Source organism: Cyclopterus lumpus, chromosome 17 (genome assembly GCF_009769545.1).
Source record: "Cyclopterus lumpus isolate fCycLum1 chromosome 17, fCycLum1.pri, whole genome shotgun sequence".
Taxonomy (NCBI): domain Eukaryota; kingdom Metazoa; phylum Chordata; class Actinopteri; order Perciformes; family Cyclopteridae; genus Cyclopterus; species Cyclopterus lumpus.
Window position 1 is genome coordinate 11,111,626 of NC_046982.1, and position 24,494 is coordinate 11,136,119.

A 24,494-nucleotide genomic window follows, 5' to 3' on the forward strand; every position below is an offset into this window, starting at 1 on the left:
AATGAATCAAAAACTATATTTTCCCACAATTCCTTTTTGCTGACTCTTGTGACTCGTTTAAAACAAATATTACATTTGGTGTCTATTGCATGATGAAAAAACAAATCACTCCTTGGAGCAGTCCCTAATCTAACAAAATTGGAGACTAAACAACACGTGAAGAGGAAATATGACAACAAAAAAATATTTTAGGAAATGCAGATATGAACCAAAAACAACAGATAAGAACAACATAATTTGTTTGAAAATACTGCAGCTAATAAAAGACTTAGATCTCAATACCGACCATGCTCCTAACTTCATATACAAATGATGTGTATAATGTTACACATGCTCGTGTGTGTGTGTGTGTGTCTGTGAAATTAAGGGGTCACTGAGAAGGAGAGAGAGACAAAAGGACAGAGTAAATGAGATATCTCTTAATTACCGCCTGCGTTTCGGTATGATGTCAATAGGCCTGTTGACAGCACACGGCGATCCCCATATGTTCCCACTCCGCACAGTGAAACTCCGCTCCACGGAGTAACAGAACCCACAGTTCGTTGGCACACTCATCTTTCTTTAGCCTACTCTCTTTTAACTCGTCCTCACCCTCCTCTTCTCGGCCGCTCTGCTGCTCTTCCTCTCTTGGTTCTCCTCAGCTTGTGGATGGTCTCATCCCTGTGAAACCCGGCCCTCTTCCTCGTCTGTCTCGCTCTGTCGGGCTGTCCGGTTCTCCACGGCTTCCCAGGAACTCTCATTACCTCTTGCAGGAGTGGACACCAGCTTTAGGACCAGTGGCTCCGGCGCAGAGCCAGGACGATCGGGGTTATGCAATCCATGCCACTGTATGCTGGTGAAAATCCGCTCTTCATTGGATGATTTGAATCATCTGGAGTGTATTCCTTTCTGAGCACCTGAATTCCTCTTGTGAGAGCTGCACACTTCCTGCCGCATTGTAGAGAAAGCTTTTCATCACTCTGAGCAGAACTCCATTAAGCTGTCCCCCATGCACATCTTGTCTTTGCTCCGGGTCTAAATGTGGCGCAACGCTGCTGCCCTCTTCCCCCTCTCGCTCTCTCTTCTTCTGTTTCTCTTTCTGCTTCCTCCTCTACCCTCTGGTTTTCCACCTTTAATCTCAGAAAAACAGATACCTTTCCTTGCCCTGGAAAAAACTTGCTCTCCTGCTTCAATCCTATGTCCGATGCTGTATGTGTGTGGGGGTTTTCTTCATGTCCGAGCGCCCTACAGAATGTGCACAGATCTGTATGTGGTGTGTGTGTGTGTGTCTGTGTGTGTGTGTGTGTGTGTGTGCTAGCGATATAGCATGTGCGTCAGTGAGCAAGCATGTGTGTAGGCATGTGACTGAGCAAGTGTCTGCGTACGTTTGTATGTGTGCATGTGTGTTTGTGTGTGTGTGTATCACACACAAGGGGGAACAAGTTTCAGAGTGAGGTCAGAGCCGAGAAAGGGGGCGGGAACAGAGCCAGTATAATTCCTGCCTTCCCAAAATGTTTTAACCATTTTAACCCCTACACACACACACACACACACACACACACACACACACACACACACACACAAACACACACACAAATACAATCGCAGGGCAGCACTCTTCCTATGAACACTATTATCCTTTCCAGATGGAGTGTTTAGTTGTGTGTGTGTGTGTGTGTGTCACAGGTATGTCTCCTCTATGTTAGGTAAAGAGATTGATAACAGGATGAGTATGATAGGGTATTACAGTAAGTAGCTCATGGCACACAGCTTGCTGAGAACGAAGAACATGTCCAAACATACACACACACACACATACACACTTACCCATATACAGTATGTCCTCCCACACAGGCTTAGGCACGAGCATGCAAGGTCACCCATGGCCGGTGTATTTTTGAAGACCAGAAATGTGAAAAGTAAATGTGAAACTTTAGCCGGTCGACCTTCTGTGCACTTCGTATGCGAACTTAAACAGGAAATATTTGACAAGAGATCAGAAAAATTAGACCATGAATCTACAGGTTATGTTCCTGGAGGCAAATTAGCTCTGGGTTTTTAGATCAGAGAAGAACAAAGGACAAGCAGTCTTTGGAAGAAGATTGAGTTACTGGAGTGCCATCAGGACCACAGAAGGTTTTCTGATTTCAAAGCAGGTGTTTTGCTGTTGCCAAGTCCTTCTGAAAATGTATATGTATGATTGATTTTACATTGTGTACTGATTACCACTTTCCATATGTTGACCATTAGCTATAACTGCCCCAACAGTGATTATCCAGTCATAGCTTGGCAACCATACCTAGGCTGACCTGTCAACCGTTGGATCACTCCACATGTTGAAGCAGTGTGAATGATGTTGTAATAACACCGTAAAGACATTGATGGGTGGTGTCTTTTTTGTCTCTCTCCAAAAACCAAAAGTACAGAGAATAAGTGTGGATTAAATGCTGTGTTAGTTATCCAGGAATGCTAATGATTGCAGGGTAACGTTCGTAGCCAAGAAACAAATGCTTAACAAACTACATTAGTTTGTGGGGTTTCAGGTTACAATAAAAAAAGGGCCCTTGCGACAAACATACACTGTGTAGCCAAACAGGGTTATGTTAGAATAAAATGTGTCTGATCATTCTTTCTGATCATAATAAAAGAAAGGTGGGCTACTTCTACACTGTAATACAAGAACATCTTTAATTTCCTATATACATGGAGCAACTGGCAAGGATGCAATAATTGTATCTTAAAGTCAAGATGAAATTAAAAATGAGTTGTTAACCCGGTCATATTGAGCACCTTCTTAACAATGTATGTAAACAAAATTAAACAAAATTCTTCGTAGTGTTTTTCATAAAAGTCTAATCATCTTTTCATCCTGTATAACAACATATTACGTGTACTTACGTAAATTAGTACCAACCAATTTAAACCAATAATATCATGATATCCATCCATAAATCAATATGCAGCTTTTAGCAACAAGGGAGGTGTGTGTGTGTGTGTGTGTGTGGAGCCTCAGCTCCATAGACTCCAGCAGGAATGAGTCCATTAAACAAGATTGTCATATTCAAATGAGTAAGCAGGAAATCCCAAAAATCAGGTTGGGGCATTTTTCGACTGTCTCATGAAGCTAGTTAGCTAGTTAGCTAATTATTAGCTGCAGCTAACAAAATCTGCCATTGCGTTTCAGTAAAGATGTCGAGTGCTGGCTAGAGATGAGAAACTGTGTACAAGTGCAACCTATCTCTATCAGGAACCAGGTCTGTTTCTAGAGGCCAGAGAGTTTAAAATGCACCACAGGACAACTGATTCATTACCTACATATAAGAAAAAGATGTTGTATATATTTTTTTCATATGGTTTTATTTTTCAACTTTATATTTACGTTGGTTGCAGTCTTTTGTCTGCAAAGGTATTTAATATAATCCTTTAATATAATACACATGTTCTGTGTCTGTGGTAGTCAAGAAAAACTTCCATTTAAAGAAATCTAAAAAGGTGCACAAGAAAAGGACCAATCATAACCACAAACTGTGCAGATCTACACTACTACTGCATATTATATGGTTGTCTGGAGCCTGAATACAACAGAAACTGTTAATAAATCCAGTTACAAGACTACAATGATTTGAATGGTAGCTTTTGGAGTTAGGCCCTTCATGGTTTGACAAAGAAAAAGTCAAACCTAATATAGTGAATACTTTTACTATAGAGTCTCTCGTTTTGTTTAGTTTCATGGCCTGGTATTCACACTTAGAAGGAAAGACTTTAGACTTGTAAAACTGTAGAATGTATTCCCAAGTGGGATGAACGGTGTCTTGATGCAAACCAGATGAAGGGATGTTGTAAATAAAAATGTAGCTGGGGGCACTTTTTAAACGTTTTCATGTGCAGTTAGAAGAATTAAGTGCTTAAACAGCCTAGTTCAAGAGACTTTTCCTGGTTATATAGTGGACATGCAAATCCCCCCCCCCCCCCCCACACACACACACACACACGCACGCACACACACGTTGGCAGTATGCCAGAGGATTTCACAAGTGTTCCTTGTATCTGCGTCAGCGTGGTGAAAGAGAGTGGATGTATAAAGAAAGACCGACATTAAATGTTTGGTTCTGCTCAGTATCTTCACATCTTGTCTTTCGACAGCCGTACTCTAAAAAAAATCATAAAATAGGGAGGCATCATAAATTCTATCCGACCCCTCAGTTTTGGGTTTAATAGTCCATTATTTGCAAAGGTGGCTTATGACATCATGTGTTGGCTTCATGAAGGCACGGCGAGCAATCCTAGATAACGAGCTGTTGTGAAGTCAGCGAGGGGCGCTGAGTGTCGAGCTGTTGTCAATGTTAACTCGATGTTAATGAACCTTCCCTTTGTAATCCAACTTTGTGGCACTTCTTTGTCTAACAATCATAGAGGTCAACAATATGCCAATAATGCAATATTCATGTTCTATCCATGTTCTCGTAATTGTGTTAGTTTAATAAGTTACGGTTTGTTGTTTTTTCAAATTAAAGTAAATGTGGGATTTTCAATGTGGTGGAAAAATAAAATATTGCATGAAGGTCAAATCTAATGGTCAGGTTGAGATTTGGCCACAAAGTCATTAAAAAAGATTTCCAGTGAAGTCAGAATATTAGACAGGAAAATATAACTAACATTTAAAGAAATATGCCTCACAGTATTTCATTGATTGTCCCCTAATCCTATCCTGAAGACATTTTCAATTTAGTGTATTTACAAACAGTGAAGATATTATGTGCAGCAAAGAGTTCTCGGCTACTGACATGGAAATATTAAGTATTTTAGAAATATTTTTTAGGAACTGTTTAGGAAGGCTATATAAGAGTAGATAGCAATTCAATAGTATAACCAGGTCAGAAAATAGTCACCCTCCAGTTATTCGGTACGAGTTGGAGGCTCGAGTTGGAGGAGAATATTCTCAATATTTCCTTTCACACACCAAAAGTAATAAACAATTTAGAAACAGACTCTCATTCCTCAATGCTGCTCAAGTCTCACCATAACAAATTAAAAATAGCTGCACATTTTACACCTACTTCTTTCACACCGTACATCATGGAAATGCCCTAAAAGATGCATTATGCCAGTCCAAAACGTTTATGTGGCCACACAATGAATATGAACAAATACTATTTAACTAAGACAGAAAATCAACCTCAGACAAATACGTATATACAATGTTGCTGCATCATTACATCAAATGGACATATTCTAAATTGTGCTGTTTTATAGACACATTCTTCCTAAATATACCGTGTTTTATATGTTGGGGAAACTCTGGGATCTCCATTAGGAATGTAAAATAATAAAAATAACGTGTTCGTTTTAGACCACGCTCAGCCGGGTGAGTTTGTAGAGGGACCCAGTGTTGGGCACAGCAGAGGTCAAGGGGTTAAAAAAGCAGCTGCAGAAGAATAAGGTACACACACACACACACACACACACACAGGCATATTTACAAGAGCAAGGCTGCTCATCTCCACTCCAAGTTTTCTGTAACAGGATCCCCAGGAAGAATCCTTCTTAAAAGTGTCTGCTTCCTTGAGAAAGAATAAACAGACTCCCAGTCAACATGATGCAGCAATACAGTTTCTACATTAGAAAGCACGGCCTTGTAGTGTATTACGTCTCTTCAAAAGCATCCACGAATTGCAGTTGTTCTGGTTATTAAAAAGAAAAACCTACAACAACTTTCTTCACGGTACAAATGTCATCTAATATAGCGTGTACGTAACAAAGCAGCAGCGCCAGGTGTCAGCATGTGGCTGTTGCTAGCAAACTATATTTAACTAAGTCTCCTGATGTCAAATGTCGTGTTGCAGCGTGTACCGTAGTAAAGGCTATCAGTGTGTCGCCTCATGATTCATTAGGCTGCCATCTGCTAGCATGACAGAGGGATCTGGGGCTCGCCTGATTTGGGGATTGGGTGGATGACAGACTTGCATGCCTACATGTAAACAACTACACACAGACAAAGAAGGCCAAGACATATACGCACGTGGGAACTCACTAATGGATGCATGTGCATTGACATGGACAACACTCATAGGAACACATTGCATGGACATTCAGATGCACTAAGGTCTGTGCGCACACCCAGATGCCAGGTGGCCACTTCTCCAGCAGGGAAGTGTTTGTAGGAAAACATAAGGGCCGTGAAATGCAGCACGCCACGTCACCACTTATTTCTGAAAAAATGGAACCTACGGTAGATATGTGTGCATGTTTTTATTGCATGGGTGATGTATATGGAATTGAAGGTGTAAGTAGTTGTACATACAGTAATGTAGTGTCCGGTAGATCTAAAAAATAGAAAGAAAAACAATAAATTCTCAGTTGTGGCATCATGTGATAATGAAGAAGTTTGCCAAAAGCCAAACAGCACATAAAATATGGGAGAAGACACATTTAAGTACCAAACTGAAAGTTTGAATCTGAGTTTGAAGAATAATTGGTATTAATTATCGGAGGTGAGCTCAGTGTTTATTGATCACACTAAATATTAATATTAATTTAAAAAGGTTATTCTGCCTTCATCAAATCAATGTGCCGCGTCTGTGATTACAATAAATGTGTGTCTGAAGTTTGGTTGTGATGACACACATCTGCTGACGTACAAACAACTGCAGTATAGCAGCTCCATCCTCAAAGCAGGATATGTGCAATAGATGTCATATATACAGAGTAATGATGAAAAAGAATAACAATATTTTGTGAATGAAGGACAAAATACAATATTCCATAATTATCAAGTGTACGAAAGAATGTTAGTGTCAAAGTCAATCTGAAGCCTTTTAAGGAAAAAAAACTAATAATTCCTTAACATCTTAATTAAATTGCGTGAAAGACAACCCTGTACATTACCCTAACTCTCCACAGCACTATGAAAGTTTAATCCGTGATATGTGGCCTCTTTCCAGTAGTCTTAAAATAGAACTATAATCCATTGATTGTTTTTATTTCTGTATCAAACAACTGCTCGGTCTGGAGGAGGTTGCTGCTCTCCAACAGGCTCTGAGCATAACTTAGTCGGGTTCCCCCTCTGGTGGTTGTAATGAACAGTGAACCTGATGCTGCTGTTTACAAAGCGAACCTCAGCACAAACTAGAAGAGAGGAATATTTCTTTCTAAAAATACATTTTGCATAATAACAAAGTGAAACAAAGCTACACATTTTGATGTATTAGTTGGTTAGGTGTATAACACAATTTACGGATCCAAGTATTGAGTATTATTTTAACCAAATTATTTCTCATAATTTAATGTCGGAGGCTTAATATACTGAAATGAATGACTACAATAGCAGCACATCTGATCGATTAGGGACACTGTTGTGAAAAATCATCAAAAATGACATTTCATTTGAAGTAATGTGAATCATTTGTTCTCTCACAGAGCTACAATAGAGTTACTAGTTTTGAATGTCAGCATTGGTAGTGTTGTACCTAGCTGCTGCTGTTGCTGCCAGCCTCAGAAATCGATGAGGCTCTGGAGGCGATCGGGGAAATCAGTCATGCTGAAAATATGGAGTACAGCAGTGACGCACACAGCAGCCAGCCCGCCGCAGCCACACAGGCTCTATTGACTAATCTGGGTGTGTGTTTGAGGAGGGGGGCTGGCAGCTATATTGGGACCTCTGACATTGACACTGTACCCTTTGGTTAAATGGCCTCCCTTGAAACTTTTCTTTGTTTTCCTCATTATTCTTTCAGCCACAATTTTCTTTCTGCCTCTCATAAGTATCTTTTTTCCCCTCTTTTTCTCCCTCTAACCCCTCTCTCTCTGTGTCTAACCCTCTCCTTCCTGTCATTATCTCTGTGTTGAGAGCAGCACTATCTCGACCCATATCCCCTCTATCACTTCTTCTCCGCCCTCTCGTCTGTGCCGTTACCCTCTTTGTTTAAATTATCTGTTTTCCCCACTTGGTCGACCGTTGCACCCGTCATCCTCACTCCGTCTCTTCCCGTCATTTCTACTGAAGATAAATTGCAGAGTGAGTGTGCGTGTGTGTGGTAGTCGGAGGGTGAATCGTGTCCTGGTACTGTTAGTACAAGGGGGGATAAGAGCGGTCCTTATTGTGATGGACACATCTTGATTACAAAAGACTGCTTTGTCTCAGTTGCACAAGGGCAGAGCAAATGATTACATTTTTGCTGTAACACACACACACACCAACGATACCTTCTCCATCAACCTTTCAATAAACAAATCAATGGTGAAAATAAAAAAAAGAGAAGCTCCTAAGTAGTACTACCTCAGTAGTTTTTTGTGGAGTTTTTTCAACAAGGAAGCAGGATGCACAAATCAGGTAAAGAGGATAGAGGCTTGTTCTGTTCCCGTCTGCACTGAAATCTCCTGCTTTGATCTCCTCATATGATCCAAACAGGCTCACGGCTGGAGGAGTTCAGATGACACTTGTGAAGCACATGCCTTATGCCCAGAGTTCAGAAAAGTACCACACACTGCACTAAAATAAATCCCACAGCACTTCTGAAATCTTTTTTTTCTCTCAATGTAAGGAAGGAGAGATTGATTCTTTATGAATCTGTGCAGTGTTTAAAATGCATGTTAACTATGCATCTCTGATTGCGAGCTAACTTCAATTTAGTTAATCAGTCCCATCAGCGTGTCGACAAGAGACCTGTGATGTAACTGTGAGTTAATTTGACACATCATTTTTTATTCCTCTCTGTTTTGTTTACTAGAAGACAAGATAGAAAACAGAGACACAACTCTGCTGCATATGGACAATTTTCCACAGTGCACCTATATTTCCGCAGTCCTCTTATGAATCCCCTGGACCACATGATAGTCATACCATGCCTAACATGAACACCTGGGCTTGGCTCAAGTCCATGGACCACACGATGGACACGGTCCATCAATGGATAGAGCCATCGATCCACCATGGCATCCATCCCGAGGCCTGGACCACCAACCACAGCACCCAGCACACCAACAGCAACACCCACCGGCTTCACCTTCAGCACACATTAGATCATTGGGAAAATGTTTTGCTTTTTGGCAACAGACAAGGTCAAAGTTAAAGAGGATAGAGGTGCAGACTCCCCAATGGATAATTATTAAAGCAAACCAAACCACTGATTTTTGTCAGAGAGTTTCCATGTCAAAATGTTTCCATCTTAAACAATTTTTTGTATTCAATGCAATCTAAATGGTACTCTAAGACTGGTGCCTCTAACATAACGACTACATAACGGAATAAAACACATAGAATCACCCGATAAACACCAACAAAATGCAATACTGCTATAAAACATAGCAACAGAGTAGCAGTATCAAACAATTCCCCATCAGTTGATATTTCTGAGTATAGGTACTTTATAGATAAAGAAACAAGTAGAATCAGCTTTCCAATACCTCTTGAATATCTGCAAATGTATCATGTAGCGTCAGTGACTGTAATCACACTCACAAAACTCTCAACACACAACTGGATACATACCCGATGCACGAGTGCCTGCGTGTGGAGAAGTTGCCGTGCATTTTCCTTGAAAAGCGGGAGTCTTTGTTCATCATCTTTTTGGCGGTTCAAAAAGAGTTGCGTTGAGTTCAGAAAGGCATCAAAAAAGCAGGCGAGGGATAAACAAATTGAACTTTTGTTGAGCGACCAAAACCCCCATGCTGTCGTGAAGTGAAGGAGAGCTGTCCAAATGGCTTTATGTCGTCTGTTAGGTATGGGAGACCGGTCCCTCTGATAGGGCAGGAAAAACAGCTCCAAGAATGACAACTGTAAAATAATACCAATATGCAAAACACAAGAGTCTCATCAGCTGCATCTGGTGGGAACCAGACTAAAAGAAAAAGTCAGACCTGCTGAGTATTTTCTCTATGTATAAGATCAAAGTTATTAGCTAGAATTGATTCACTGCCAGCTCAGTGCACCAAACTGAAAAATAAATGTGCAGTTCAGCTTTTGGTCCCGGCTTTAAGAATATGTCCATTAGTTTTTGTAGTAAAGGAAGATTCAAAAAGATTTTGCCCAGTGTGTGCGTGTGTGTGAACAGCCTAAAAAGGCAAAGAGTCTTGTGAGAAACCAGTTAGCGTATCATCTCACCGTCAGTGAAAATATGGGGCTGAATCAAATCAAGTGAAATTGAGGATGGTGTCAGCTCTCAGTGCTCATCTGGGACTACTTCCTCACTCGATCTCCTTTCAGATCATCACAGACTAGCCAAGATAAACACTTCTCTTGAAGTTTATTTTACCCCGTGCTCCTAAACGCGAAACAGAAAGCTTGAATTCTTCTAAAGCTGCAAACCAAATTCCTCAACAATGACTACCGGGTATTTTCTGTCTTTAAAAATCAGGTCCAGCAAACTTGACCCAAAGCTGTCCATTTGAGCATAATGTTGCCTCTGTGATGCTGCACCACAGAGCAGAGCTATTCTTAGTGGGAGAAAAAAAGAGAGCTGGAAAGAGTGTTATAATCCCATCAGATGCTCCCTGGAGTGGGCCGTCCCATGTAGTCCCTGTCAGTGGGACATACCAGATTCTGCTCTCTCTTCTCTTCTCTCCTGAGAGTGGTGGGACCAAACTCAGGCTTAAAACAACAAACAACAACACTATCTCCCCTGAGAGAGAGCGAGAGAGAGAGAGAGAGAGAGAGATTGTGAAGGGGTGGGGTGCTGGGTGGTTGAGAGAGTCAGAGCGAGAGAAACTTACATGAAGAGACATGTCATGTCATTCCATTAGAAAGTGGACCAGTGTGAACAGTACTGGGTTAGAGTGGGAAGACTAGAGGTGAGGTGAAAGAAGAAGAAAAAAGTACTCTAGTATTACAAGTAGTCTTTTTTTCTACGAGTGTAAACAGTTTCTCTTTTCGTGTAACCAGCCTGCCTTCACAATAGTACCACGGTCAATCAATACTTCAATATTGTGTGTGATTCAATTTTCCTTGTTTAATATTGAGTTCTCCTCTCATGCCACCATACAATCCATCTGATTCGCACAATATCCTCTTCACTGGTAAACAAATATTTTATTTTTCACAATGTGAGAGAGGAAGCAGACAGGAAGTGTCCAATATAACACATCTGAGGTGTATTACTGTCCATAATGACCATCACGTTAAACTGTCTAACCTGAAGCTAGGCCTAAAGAAAACCAAGTGCTAAGTTATTTAACAGTTACTTGGAGAAAGCCCTGGAGATGAGGGGAAAAGCCTTTTATCTGGATACTATTTTAAAAGGATGTTTGAAAGTATATAAAAGTGCATACATATATGTTATAACTAATGTTTTCTTTTGGTTCTGAATAAGTGTTACTGAAATTATATGTGTATAATATTTGATTAATAGCAGTGTCCTGTATTGTCACAGGGGATGGGCTTTGTGTTTGCAGTGACATGGTTTTATGAAGTATTTGGGGTAAAAAAACACACACACACACACATTTATGTAACTAAAGCTGTCAATATTTTCTAGGAAAAACTTTGCATAAGTAAACTTTTGCTACTGTGCAGAGTTTGGTCATTTTCTCTACAATTCGCCAGCTAGCATCCTAAAAATAAATTCTGCTAACATAACTGAGATACTAATATTTCTGATGCCAGGATGTTTTTCAACCTCCTGTAAGGGACGAAAGGAGAATATCTCTTTCCTCTCCTCCCCGACCCAACACAGAAACAGAAACATATCTTCCTGATGCTCCACGCCCACATTGAACAACGCAGCAGCCTCTAGTGGAAGAGAACAGGAAATGCATTTTTTTTAAATTCTCAGTAACAAACATATTACTGAGTAGGTGAGAGGGTTGATCCGAGGTTATTTCTTCAGAATCATTAAAAAATCTTGAACTCCTCTAAAATGCGCATTGAATTCACAAAAAAAACGATGATTCACTTGATCTTGTAATTATTAGTTATCATCTCATAATTACAAGAAAATAGTTCCTAATCATGACAAGCGATCTTGCGTTTATGAGATCAGGATTTATGAGATCCTAATCTCAGAATTATGACAACAGTTAAGATTGCCGAGTTTGGTAAAGTTGGAAATGAACAGATTCAGACTTCCCGATCAATAACTTGTTGGTAAAACACAAACAATGCCTTTTTGCAACTGTAGTGAGGTAGACAACAAGCTGCAACCTAATTTCCACCAAAGCAACAAATCCTCCGAGCTAGACAAGTAACATTGGTTTCTACGTGCAACCGTCTATTTATTTATATTCCAATACTGTTATGTAGCTTATACGCTAACGTAAAAGAAATTGAACAAGTTGCTGCCCAAATGTCTATATCAATGGAACAAGTTGCCAAGTGTCTCAGTTACTTATGTCTCGCTCTGAACACGGAACAAACAGTGACCATGTATTGTTCTTTGAATAAACAAAAGCAGAGGGTTTTTCCAAATATTTATGTCAATGGACAAGTGAAACAAAATGTTAAGGGTTTAAATCCTCACTCAAGATCCCACGCTCACATTTAGAATGCATATTGAAGAGATGTGCCACGTGTTAATATAAAACAGCTAATGTGTGTTAGATATATTATGAATTCTTTAACAGTCCAAGTCTCTAAAATATATTTGAATGTAGCAACTTTTTCTTATTTACGTTACTGACTATCATGTTGATCTCTGGCAAACAAGAGCCGTAAAACCTATGAGGTCGCTTCATAAACAAGCCCAGAAAGTCACGGACAGGAAACAATGACAACATTCCCAATGTTATAAACTTGTTAAATAGACATTTTAAGATTTGACAAATCAATTTCTATTCAGAAGTCCGTTACATAATTCATAATGCTGCTCGTCCTCTGTTCAACTCTGCTGTGGGCAAATAAGCAACGCTAGGAGATTGTAGTGTTCCTAAACGAGGCTCTACCTTTAAATCTGCCTTTTCTTTTGAAGCCATGAAGAATAGAATATGTTTCCTGTCAATCTGAAAACCAGCACAGACTGCTCTATGCAGCAACCAGCCTTGTCAGCGTTAATTTTCCATTTTTGATGACCGTTGTAATATTTTACATTTATTATTTTGACGACTTGTGTTTTATTACTTTGTAAACCTAATATATTATTATACAGAATTTTTGAGTAGATTATAATATTTTGTCTGTGTGTCTGTGTGTCTGTGTGTGTGTGTGTGTAGTTGGTCAATTTGTAGTGGAGATTATGGGTTTTATATTGTTTTGCCTGCTCAGGAGCTGCAGATGGAAATGAGCTCGTAGCTCTGCTACAAAGCATTTCTTCTCTTTCCTGAGATTAATGATTTTTTTAACATGGTCCCTGATGTACATCATTTAAAAATAATGGAAACAAAACAAAACTGTCCATTACCCTGGAGCTGGCTTTCAAAAAACATTTTCATTCACTGTTATTCACAAAAGAATCCATTTGACATGGTGTCAGTGTAGTGGAAAAAGAGGCTTAATCAACTTAAGACAGTAAGTGAAAATAACTTGGCGGGTATGTTCTATATTTGAGCTGCCTGTGACATTTGTTTTCCGCTGGACCCCCAGTTTGTTTAATTTCTCCTCCCTGCCAGCCATCCTGCAATAACTCATCTCCATCCATTTATTTAGCTCTGACATTATGGGACATGCACAAATCTTGGCCGGACCTCAGGAGCTGTACAATCTAAAAGCTCTGACAGGTTGAATGTCTGAAAGCATCTGACTTTCCAGATTGAACCTTGAAATCCCCTTCACTGGACTCTTGCCCTCCAATATATTTTGAACAGATACACTGAAATTAATGAAACCGTTTTTTAAAGTTACAGTAAACGACGAAGGAAAATTTAACCTTACGTCTGCCATGTTTATAAAGGTGAATTAGCTTGTAGACACATTTTTTAGCTTTCTAGTCTTTAGAAATGTTTCTAATTATTGCATTTCTTGCCAATAAAAGTAAGACATGATTTCACATTACCGGCTAGTTTATCACATGCTTTTAATTTCACTTCACTGGGGTGGATGTGATCTAACATCATTGCAACAAGTTAAGGACACCTTTTAACACACCCGGATCGCTATAAATGTATACGTTCAGCAGTGACGAGTTAACATTTACATTGAAATCAATTTTACACTTTTATTACTGTAAAACTGGTTTTCAGGAATAAGCAATTTTGCACAGCAGGCCCTTAGTGTGAAGACAACTATATTTAACGCGCCCACAAGGAAACCCACAAACGGAGCCAAGCAGACAGCAAGACAGCTTTACTCTTAACAAACTACAGTTAAGGCCACTATTGCAGATACTAAATTAAGACTAAATTAAACATGCTTTAGCTAAGCAGGAAATATCCTGTTACAAGCTATAAGTGTCTCCATTAATAAAGATTATGTCACTGACAGAACAAAGCACAGAGAAGTAGAACAACAAACTGCTGATTGACAGCAGGGATGCAGCTGCCTGTTTACTGAGATGATGCCCCTCAGGGAAAGCAAAAAACACATTCACCTGTAGGAAATTAAGCACTAAAACTGAGCTTTTAAAATCCAACTCTTTCCACTGACCTTTGCTTTTCAACAAAATCCACTTGGGGTACCTTGTGAATGTGTTTGGCAGCTATAAATAAATCAAGCATACAGAGCAGATATGCAGCATCAACAGAAACCGCAATCCCCTTATCTGGTCTTTTCATAGAGAACGAAACATATTATGCTAATGTAATTTAGTAGAACATCTCTGAAACAACAGCTGATTTTATTTGGGTAGAGGACAATACACGGGCATCTTGTTGTCAGGATCCATTTCACAACATAAGCTTAAGGGCAAACATTTTTGTTGTGTAAAGCGCTGCTCCCTTCACAAAAACTAAACAAAAACACATCAATATCTCCAGCTGAGTAAAGTAACGCTCCGCCATGTGACAAGAACCATCTCCAACGTCAATAACACACACAGATCACCTGAAACATTAACCAGCAATTATTGGAAAGGAACACTGAACCCAAATATAAACTGTTGTACATTTGGTTTAATTGTTTGTAAAGCCTCAGGTCACAGCGTAAAGTTCAAGTCTACAATATGTGTTGTTGTGGCTTTATAGCTCACAAACCAGGGTCATCTTTGCCATCTTGGCCTCAAAGTTAAGGACTCTACCTGGGCGTGTGGGCCAGAGTGAAGCGGCGCCTCTGGAGGTTGATGCTGCGGTTCATCAGTAGCTTCCTGAACAGCAGCGGGGAGTTTCGAGGAGACCCGCGTGGAGAATCCTTGGGTGAGATTTTGGGGGATCCTCCTGGGGAGCCCCCTCTGGACCTGGGCATGAGCTGAATGATGGGCAGCCTGGTCACTCTTCGGTCCTCAGGCCTGTCCTCAACTTCAGCCTGCTCCTCCTCAGAGCTCTCAGAGCACAGCTCGCTCATGGCGACCAGAGGATGATCGGTGGACAGGTAGTCAGTTATTCCCTTTGCTCGTTCTGCCTTCGGTGACTTTGGTCTAAGGAACAGTCTCTAGTCTCTTTCTTTCAAGTTTCTCAAATCAACTTTGAAACAGGACTTTTTCGCGACATGGCATATGAAAGGGTCCGTTAGTTTCTGTCTCTTGCGTTTCCAAGTCCTGGAAATGCTAGTGCTTCTGGTCCAACCCTTGCTTCTGCATATTTCAAGTGAACCTGGGCCTGCTGATGATACTCCAAAACGCTCTCTATCAGACTTTTTATCTTTATTTGAAATCTATCAACCCTTTTCTAGTCTCTTCCAAGGGACCACGCTGACTGCTGTGCCGGGGCAATAAACTCAAACATTAGTGTTGATGTACTCTGCCTGCTCCTCTCTCCCAGACTTTGTTTACATTAGCGCTAGGCCCTCCCTCTCTCCAACTAAATATGGATGTCTGATTTACAGGGAGGAGAAGCATAACAGACCACCGTCTGCTTCTCTTTCCCTCTTTCCAACTCTGCCTTCCCCCCTTCCCTCACTCCTAATCTTCCAGAGAATAGTGTTCATCAACTTCAAACTGTGATCCATAATTACTTCCTCCAGTGTATAAACATTTAGCCGTTGCCTGGCACGGCCCTTCAGCACGCCTTTCTTATGCTCGCTCCAAACTGACTCAGGCTCTTCCTCTGGTCCCCGAGGGGCTATTTGTTGTGAAGTTGCTCTTTAGAGACGAACTCTTTGCCTCTCACGTGCTCCGAGCGCACCAGGAAGAGTCACATGAAGGGCCTCTAACTATAAAAAGCAGAGGTAGATAAAAGCTAGAGAGCATGAGAGCTGTCACGATGGTGCTCTCTATCTGTTACCAGAGGCAACATCACCCCCCCCCCTCCCCCCCCCTCAATCTCTTTGTTTATCGCTGGAGAGTGAGGAAAGGTCCTCCTGCGATTCAGGACTCGCAGCTAAGCCCCGGTGCAGTCAAGAGAAACTAGAATAACCTTGGGTGCTGGAACATCTGACACAGGGCTGACCAACAGCTGGTACGGGAAGCGGAGAAGAAAGATCCTTTGGTGAAAGGCTTTGTGGGTCTACATCCATAGCTACCGTACTGTGTGTATTATGGAACAACAGTACTATACTTGTATGCAGAGAAATTAGTTCAAATCCAAAGCAGATGTAAACCTGTTTTTTTCAGGTCAAATGCATGTCAAGATTTTTGTCCACACCGGATGTGAATTCTGGTCTGTCCTTTCCAGTCCATAACTTCTATTTCCATCTGCAGACACCAGGTTCAACCCTAATCTAATACGGATCATATTTCCTCTGGAGTGTAATTAACAGTCATTGCCCTACTGTACAGCTTGCTCTGAGAGTGCACATTGAGATGTTGCCTTTAGATCTAAAAATTGCACAAATAATGTACTTTAAGGCATAAATGAATTAAAGTAACAGAGGTACATTTATTTGGCAAAAGGTATCAAAACTCTTTTAGAGCTCCACTCAATATGTTTGTATTAACAGGTATGTGTGTAATGTGAAAAGTGTCTCTTTGTAGTGATGAACAGAGAATTATTACTGAACTCCCTCAGCGTTACTCATGTGAGCCATTACGGGCCTTTCAGCTTGTTTTTGCACCCTGTAATGGGAATTTTATATATTCTTAGTGTGTAAATCATCTTCTGTCCTGCAGAGGTGAGGAAGCATATGACATACCATCCCCCATACCTTTGAACAATGAAACAATCACTTGTGGAGACAGATTATAACAGGACAGGACGGAGACTGTTCAGGCACCACACTCTCACTCTTCTCATCCTACCTCACCGACCGCACTTACCGGGTAACCTGGAGAGGATCTGTGTCTGAGCCTTGTCCTCTGACTACTGGGGTCCCTCAGGGCTCAGTCCTTGGTCCTCTTCTCTTCTCTCTGTACACCAACTCTCTTGGCTCTGTCATTCGCTCACATGGCTTCACCTACCACAGCTATGCTGACGACACCCAACTGATCCTCTTGTTTCCCCAATCCGAAACACTGGTAGCAGCACGAATCTCTGCCTGTCTGACCCACATCTCTCAGTGGATGTCCGCACACCACCTGAAAATGAACCCGGACAAGACTGAACTTCTCCTCCTTCCAGGAAAAGGCTCTCCCACCCACGACCTGACTATTAACTTCAACAACTCAGTGCTGGTTCCGACTCCGACTGCCAGGAACCTCGGAGTGACGCTGGACAGTCAACTCTCCCTGACTGCCAACATTACCGCAATAACACGCTCCTGTAGGTACATGCTGTACAACATCAGGAGAATACGACCCCTTCTCACTCAGAAGGCGGCACAGGTTCTGGTCCAGGCTCTGGTCATCTCACGGCTAGACTACTGTAATTCCCTCCTGGCAGGTCTACCTGCTAATGTCATTCGACCTCTACAGCTCATCCAGAATGCAGCTGCTCGACTGGTCTTCAACCTCCCGAAATTTACCCACACTACTCCGCTCCTCCGCGACCTTCACTGGTTACCGTTGGCCGCCCGCATCCGCTTCAAAACATTGGTACTTGCGTACCGTGCTGCGAACAGATCGGGTCCGGTCTACATCCAGGACATGGTCAAACCGTACACCCCAACCCGTTCACTTCGCTCGGCTTCTGCCAATCGGCTTGTAGCTCCTTCACTTCGAGCTAAACACTCAACAAAGTCACGACTGTTTGCTGTGCTGGCTCCTCATTGGTGGAACAAGCTCCCCATTGACATCAGGACAGCAGAAAGTCTCTACACCTTCCGTCGCAAACTAAAAACACATCTTTTTCGACTATACCTTGAATAGGGAAGGTAGCGCCGTAGTAGCACTTTAGTAGCTACTTAAATAGCCCTTAAATACATGTGTCTGTGTGTTTAACTCTTCATTGCACCCTTGGCAGACTCCTGTGTAACGGTGACTCTTCTTGCAAGAATAAATGATTTCATAGACAAGTTCTGGTTCTTCGATATTCGTCATTTCAGCTTTAAAAGACTCAACTGTTTACCAACTGTTTACTCTCTTCCTAACGTAAAACAGCAGATAAGCAAAGTTATCAACTATCTGGTGGAATATTTAGCAGCAAAAGAGGCAGATAATTTTTCTCGGGAGTTGGTGGAGACCAAATCAGAGCTAAAAGTAGAGTGAATATTGGACTTAACATTTGTTGCGTGAACATGATCATGGACAGACTCCATGTCTACTCAACGGGTAAATAAGCAACTGTTTGCCATATCAAAGGTGATATAATATGTCAACACAGTTTTACAGTTTGTTATGATGCCCCCATGTGGCCACAACATCTGTTAATACCGATTTAATCTTCTGTGCTTTGCAAAAATGTTTCATTATCAAAAGATTGCCATGTCCATTTTTCAACCATTTCTAAATAAGTTTGAGTCCTTTTTAGCTATATTTATATCACTAATTCTATCCTGTACGGCAGTTAAACTTGTGCCAGGCCCACATTGTTAACCCATTTGATATCGCTTTGTTCTAATATGAATGACCACGAATTACACCCTTTCATGCTATAACTCCCAATTGGGCAAACCCTGTACATCGTATGAATTTGGGAAGTCCTCTGTTCCCTCCCGGATCTATCTCCTGAGTTTCTCTGGAACTTTTTGGCCACAATAAAATAGCCAGACAGGGAAAACAAACCAGGACTTGAAGACAACATCAGGCTGACTCACTGCCTCCATCTCGTCCATCTGGAGTTTTGTGGGCACAGTGTGTCCTCCATTAGGGAGTTCATACTTTCAGGCAGTGCTCAAGCCACGGGTAATCTCATCTTTAATAGATATATAATTATATCAAATTAGTGACATCATAATGAACGTATTTAGTAAAAGTTGATTAGATTGTACTAACATGTGTGGCATTGTTTTTTTAAGACAATCTGCAGCTTTAAATGCCGCTCCATAAACAATTTCTCTGGCGCCGCTTCAGAATTGCACTACCGACTTGTAAACCGGCCGCCACATGGCCCTCTTCACAGAGCCGGAACACGATGGAAGGCTTTTTAGTCCATCAACACTGTTCTTGCTTTACACCTGCTGATTTATAAACACAAATGGAATAAATATAGCCTGATTATCAAAATATGGGATCTTACTTTCCAGTGACTCATTTGTAGAGTTTCGACTGTAGCACAATAAATGTGATGAATCTACAGCCCAGTGTGTTGCCTTGGTACTCTGAATGTGCCTAAATAAAAGAGAGCAACGGCAAAATCCTAGTATGGTGTCCCTCAAGGGTTCATACGAGGTCCTAATTTATTTATAACTAATATTAATAATCTGTGTTGCAATGTTATTAATACAAAATTAAATGTGTATGCCAACAACATCATGATGTATAGTTCTGCCTCATCTTTAGCAAGTGTGATAGAGGAAGTGCAATCTGCTTTTATTATTGTTTACCATACTATTAAGTATGCCAGAGAAATATGTTGTGTATCCCAATATGCAGTCAAATGTCAAATGCAATATGTCCAAAGTACCAGAATCATCATTTGGTTTTCTGGTTATTCTGATCCACAATCCTCTGTGTAGCAGAAATATGAGCAAGAGGGTCAAAGTTCAAGTTGCAATGTTTTGAGGAAGTAGTATGTTCCAATTGAAAGTATACTGCAGCAACAGTGCCTACTGTTTAAGGGCAGCTGCATTAAATAGTGAAAGTAAAAAGAAAACTTATGTGATTCGGAACGCAGCTGAGATTTGTACTAAACAAAGAAGCCTGATGATGTGTATCTGATTGTCTGATTATCTACTGTATGTCCTCTACTGATGCAAAAAACTCATCATTGCAACTTCCAATCATGCAAACAAATTATGTATGTCATCCCAGGCTATCATCTGAGTAAAATAATTCTGTTTTGGAATTGGCCACTGGAGATAAACCCGTGTTCATCTCTTTGAATTAATTACATTATATATTTTTTGATTTTTACAAGAACAAAATCCTTACATTTTCAGAAGAATTCCACTTCAGAAAAGATGTTCTGAAGCATTCAAGGTTACTTGCTGTGATAGACTTTAGACAAATTTAACTCAGTATGCATGTGCTGCTCCTTGATTGACGTCACAATGCTGAAGGTTTGTTTGCTAGAAAAGAAAAAACGTCACTGATACAACAGTGTCTTTGTCTGAAGTAAAGACAAATCTGATGATCACCTCTGATTTGCACTTCAACTCCCGATGTAAAAAAACAGGTCTGTCTGCGTACCTTCGGCATGTGAAAAAGAGAGCAAGGGGGACGCACGCACACACACGCGCATGCATGCCCGCACGCACGCCCACAAAGTATATACACAAAGTGGATGGGCAAAAATACTACGGATGTATTTGCAGCAACGACTTGAATGTGGAATTTTGGAAACAATCACAAGAGCCTTGTTTGCCTGATCTATTCTAGAGATAATCATTCAGCAGTGTGACAGAGGGGAGAGCCTCGTCAAGGAGGAAGAGCAATATCCAAGAGGAAGAGCGCAACGTCCAAGAGGAAGTGCAACGTCCAAGAGGAAGAGCAAGGTCCAAGAGGAAGAGCAAGGTCCAAAGAGCAACGCCAAGAAGAAGAGCAACGTCCAAGAGGAAGAGCAAGGTCCAAAGAGCAACACCAAGAGGAAGAGCAACGTCCAAGAGGAAGAGCAAGGTCCAAAGAGCAACACCAAGAGGAAGAGCAACGTCCAAGAGGAAGAGCAAGGTCCAAAGAGCAACGCCAAGAGGAAGAGCAACGTCCAAGAGGAAGAGCAACATCCAAGAGGAAGAGCAAGGTCCAAAGAGCAACACCAAGAGGAAGAGCAACGTCCAAGAGGAAGAGCAACATCCAAGAGGAAGAGCAACGTCCAAAGAGCAACACCAAGAGGAAGAGCAACGTCCAAGAGGAAGAGCAAGGTCCAAAGAGCAACGCCAAGAGGAAGAGCAACGTCCAAGAGGAAGAGCAACATCCAAGAGGAAGAGCAAGGTCCAAAGAGCAACACCAAGAGGAAGAGCAACGTCCAAGAGGAAGAGCAACATCCAAGAGGAAGAGCAACGTCCAAAGAGCAACGCCAAGAGGAAGAGCAACGTCCAAGAGGAAGAGCAAGGTCCAAAGAGCAACGCCAAGAGGAAGAGCAACGTCCAAGAGGAAGAGCAACATCCAAGAGGAAGAGCAAGGTCCAAAGAGCAACACCAAGAGGAAGAGCAACGTCCAAGAGGAAGAGCAACATCCAAGAGGAAGAGCAACGTCCAAAGAGCAACACCAAGAGGAAGAGCAACGTCCAAGAGGAAGAGCAACATCCAAGAGGAAGAGCAACGTCCAAAGAGCAACACCAAGAGGAAGAGCAACGTCCAAGAGGAAGAGCAAGGTCCAAAGAGCAACGCCAAGAGGAAGAGCAACGTCCAAGAGGAAGAGCAAGGTCCAAGAGCAAAGTCCAAGAGGAAGAGCAAGGTCCAAAGAGCAAAGTCCAAGAGGAAGAGCAAAGTCCAAGAGGAAGAGCAAGGTCCAAAGAGCAACACCAAGAGGAAGAGCAACGTCCAAGAGGAAGAGCAAGGTCCAAAGAGCAACACCAAGAGGAAGAGCAAAGTCCAAGAGGAAGCGGCAAAAATAAATGTCACTCTGCTGTTTACAAACGTAAGCAACTATTCCTGCATAGTTTACCTTTAAGCTAGAAAAAATACTTTTTTTCCAGAGGAATTGTGGGCTTGCTAAATTAAGTTTAAAGTTTGAAATGAATCTAGTTTTGTATATCAACACATTTTTAAACAGATCCTCAGTAGGTTCAATTACCTAGATGACTCCAAAGTGTTGACGAGAGTGATGGAAATTAAAAAGGCGTTGAACCAAAAAGGAGTTTGCCAGTGACAACAACACATAGCATCACCGACTCACAAGGCTTTGGAGATATAGCTGGTCAGAGTCCGCAGGCTCCTGGAGGGCTGGATGCTACGAGCTGAGGGGCCAGACTGGGGCCCATCCTCAGTGGAGGGTCTGCAGGAGAGCCTGGGCAGCTGCAGGATACCTGAGAAGAGCCTGTTCACACACATCTGATGCCGTGGTCATGTGGTAGCTCGATGCAGGAGGCCTGCATCGAGAGAAAGTTAGTCATTTAAATTAGGTCAGGTTGGATACATTATTAAATTAGATGCTTCAAAAGGTCAACCTAGATAATAACAACTGTGATAGCATGAAGTTATGTGAAATCTAGATGATCCATGAACAGTAAATAATAGGCCACTTCTTTCATAGAGAAGTTGGGTGAGCAAAGTTCAGCTATTCACATTTCCACAACCGCTTCATCATTAAACACAACTGCAAAAAAGAAAACTACCAGTGTGTGTTTGTCTTGGCAGTGAAAATAGAATATTAATTTTAATTAAACTATTCAGTAAAAAGTACATTAGAAAAGGTCAAACTTGGCCTTGGTTTAACTTCTTGAGGATACTGTATGAAAAAGAGAAAGATGCCCTGAGATCTAAGGTCTGCAAACAGGGCTGTTTTGTGCTGTGGTCTGGAAATATGACGAGTCACGTAAATAAAAGCCCAGTCGGGCATTATTTTTGGAAGGATTATCTGATTTCAGGTCCCGAGACCCACACACAATCACCTTGGACACAATTGGCGGTTCTCACAGTGAGATTTAGCTCTCAGGGCATCTTGTAGCGTCAGTGTTGAGCGCAAGCAGATAGGAGCGCTTGTTTCTTTGCTGCTCCCTGTGATCTTCTCTTCATCTCCTTGGGAGTTCTACCTTTGCATAAACAATTGTAAACACACTGATATTATTGAACGTTTTTTTACCAAGATACTAAGCAATATTAATTTCTGGCAAACGTCACTTGTGACAAAACGTTGAGTTTTTGTCATTAAGTTATTTCTCTTCTCAGTGACCAAAACATATATTAGAGAAATTATGGCTAGTCACATGAACTTTAAATTAGATGGGGCTTTTTCTAATGTACAAGGCTCCATTCATCTTCTCCACAACTGTTTAGCAATGGACACATTAGCATTATTACATAAACCCAAATTAACAAGAGATCAATCACAAGTAACCTGCAATCTTGTTTTTAGTATTATAGCTTGTGTGAAAACGGTTGATTATGTTTATTTCAAAAGAAAAGACATAAAATTTAACATGATTATTTTTGGTATTTCTTAAAGGTTAATTAATTACCCTTACCTCAGTGAAGTTGAACAATTATGATGAGTTATTTCTCTTCATACGTTCAGCTACTGAATCATGGGAACGAGACAACTGGGTAGGACATACCAAAGAGGAGCATAAAGATAGCCCATTTAAGATCAGATATGAAGTAGTCTGTAGCACCAGCACTTCCTTATGCTCTGTCAGTAAATAACTACTATTGCCACGCCTCTTCAACACACAGCTGTCATGAGATCAGTAATAACCAATTCTTAGCACATTTGAGTTTGCATTAAGATTCTTTTGTGACCTCTCAGACTGTAACCCAATTAAACCCACAATAAATTAATATTTAGCAGTAATTAGGCTGAGATGGTGTAGCCGCCTGCATGACAGGCTACTATTCATTTGAGTCTGATTAGGCAAGACTGGCTGTGACCAAGCTGTGGCCTCCTGAAACTTTTATACAACACAACTTTGGATGGATTTGACATTTAATTGATTTTTAAGTCCATGTTTGACATTCAGTACGATTCTACAGGGATGTTGTGAACCCGACCAGCTGCACACCCATATGAACGCAGCTTTAAAAACCAAATACAAAACATAAAGTACAACATCAGTTTTGAGATGGATAGATAGATAGCTTTGCGTTTAGTGTCTTTACTTTTGTGGTTTGGTATAGTTAGCATCTCTATTTTATGAAAAACATGTTATTGGACATTAAATCAAGACCAAGGTTTAGCGGTGATGTGCCAAATAACCATCATTTTAAAAACAGTAGTTTAATGGATATGCAACTGTTATTGTTTCGGTTTTTCCATTACCTGTGGTAACAGGAAACTAAAGATAATATGAGATATGGCACCATCTAAAGGGCTGTGAGAAACATTTCTTTGACCCGACTGAGCAATGGACACTGAAAATACTACAAAGCTATAACTGAGTCAAAAGGGTACAAAATGTGTTATTGTTTAAAAAGATAACATTTCAATGACGACACT

The 24,494-nt window shown here is 41.0% G+C and overlaps 1 protein-coding gene across 9 annotated transcripts in view; it reads right to left on the bottom strand.

The window, feature by feature from the left end:
- pde4ca (phosphodiesterase 4C, cAMP-specific a) overlaps window positions 1-24,358 on the bottom strand; it is a 47,795-nt gene extending 23,437 nt beyond the window's left edge. For 2 of the 9 annotated variants that reach the window (XM_034555580.1, XM_034555579.1), the window contains exon 1: window positions 15,075-16,219. In XM_034555580.1, coding sequence (XP_034411471.1) covers window positions 15,075-15,337 — 263 coding nt within the window. In that variant the 5' untranslated portion in view covers window positions 15,338-16,219. Of the gene's footprint in view, window positions 1-427; window positions 3,924-9,466; window positions 9,752-10,078; window positions 10,590-15,074; window positions 16,220-22,238; window positions 22,432-22,953; window positions 23,095-23,526 lie in introns of those variants that run through there. The other 7 variants (XM_034555583.1, XM_034555582.1, XM_034555588.1 and 4 more) reach the window with 7 other exon arrangements.
- Between the last annotated feature and the right edge of the window lie 136 nt (window positions 24,359-24,494).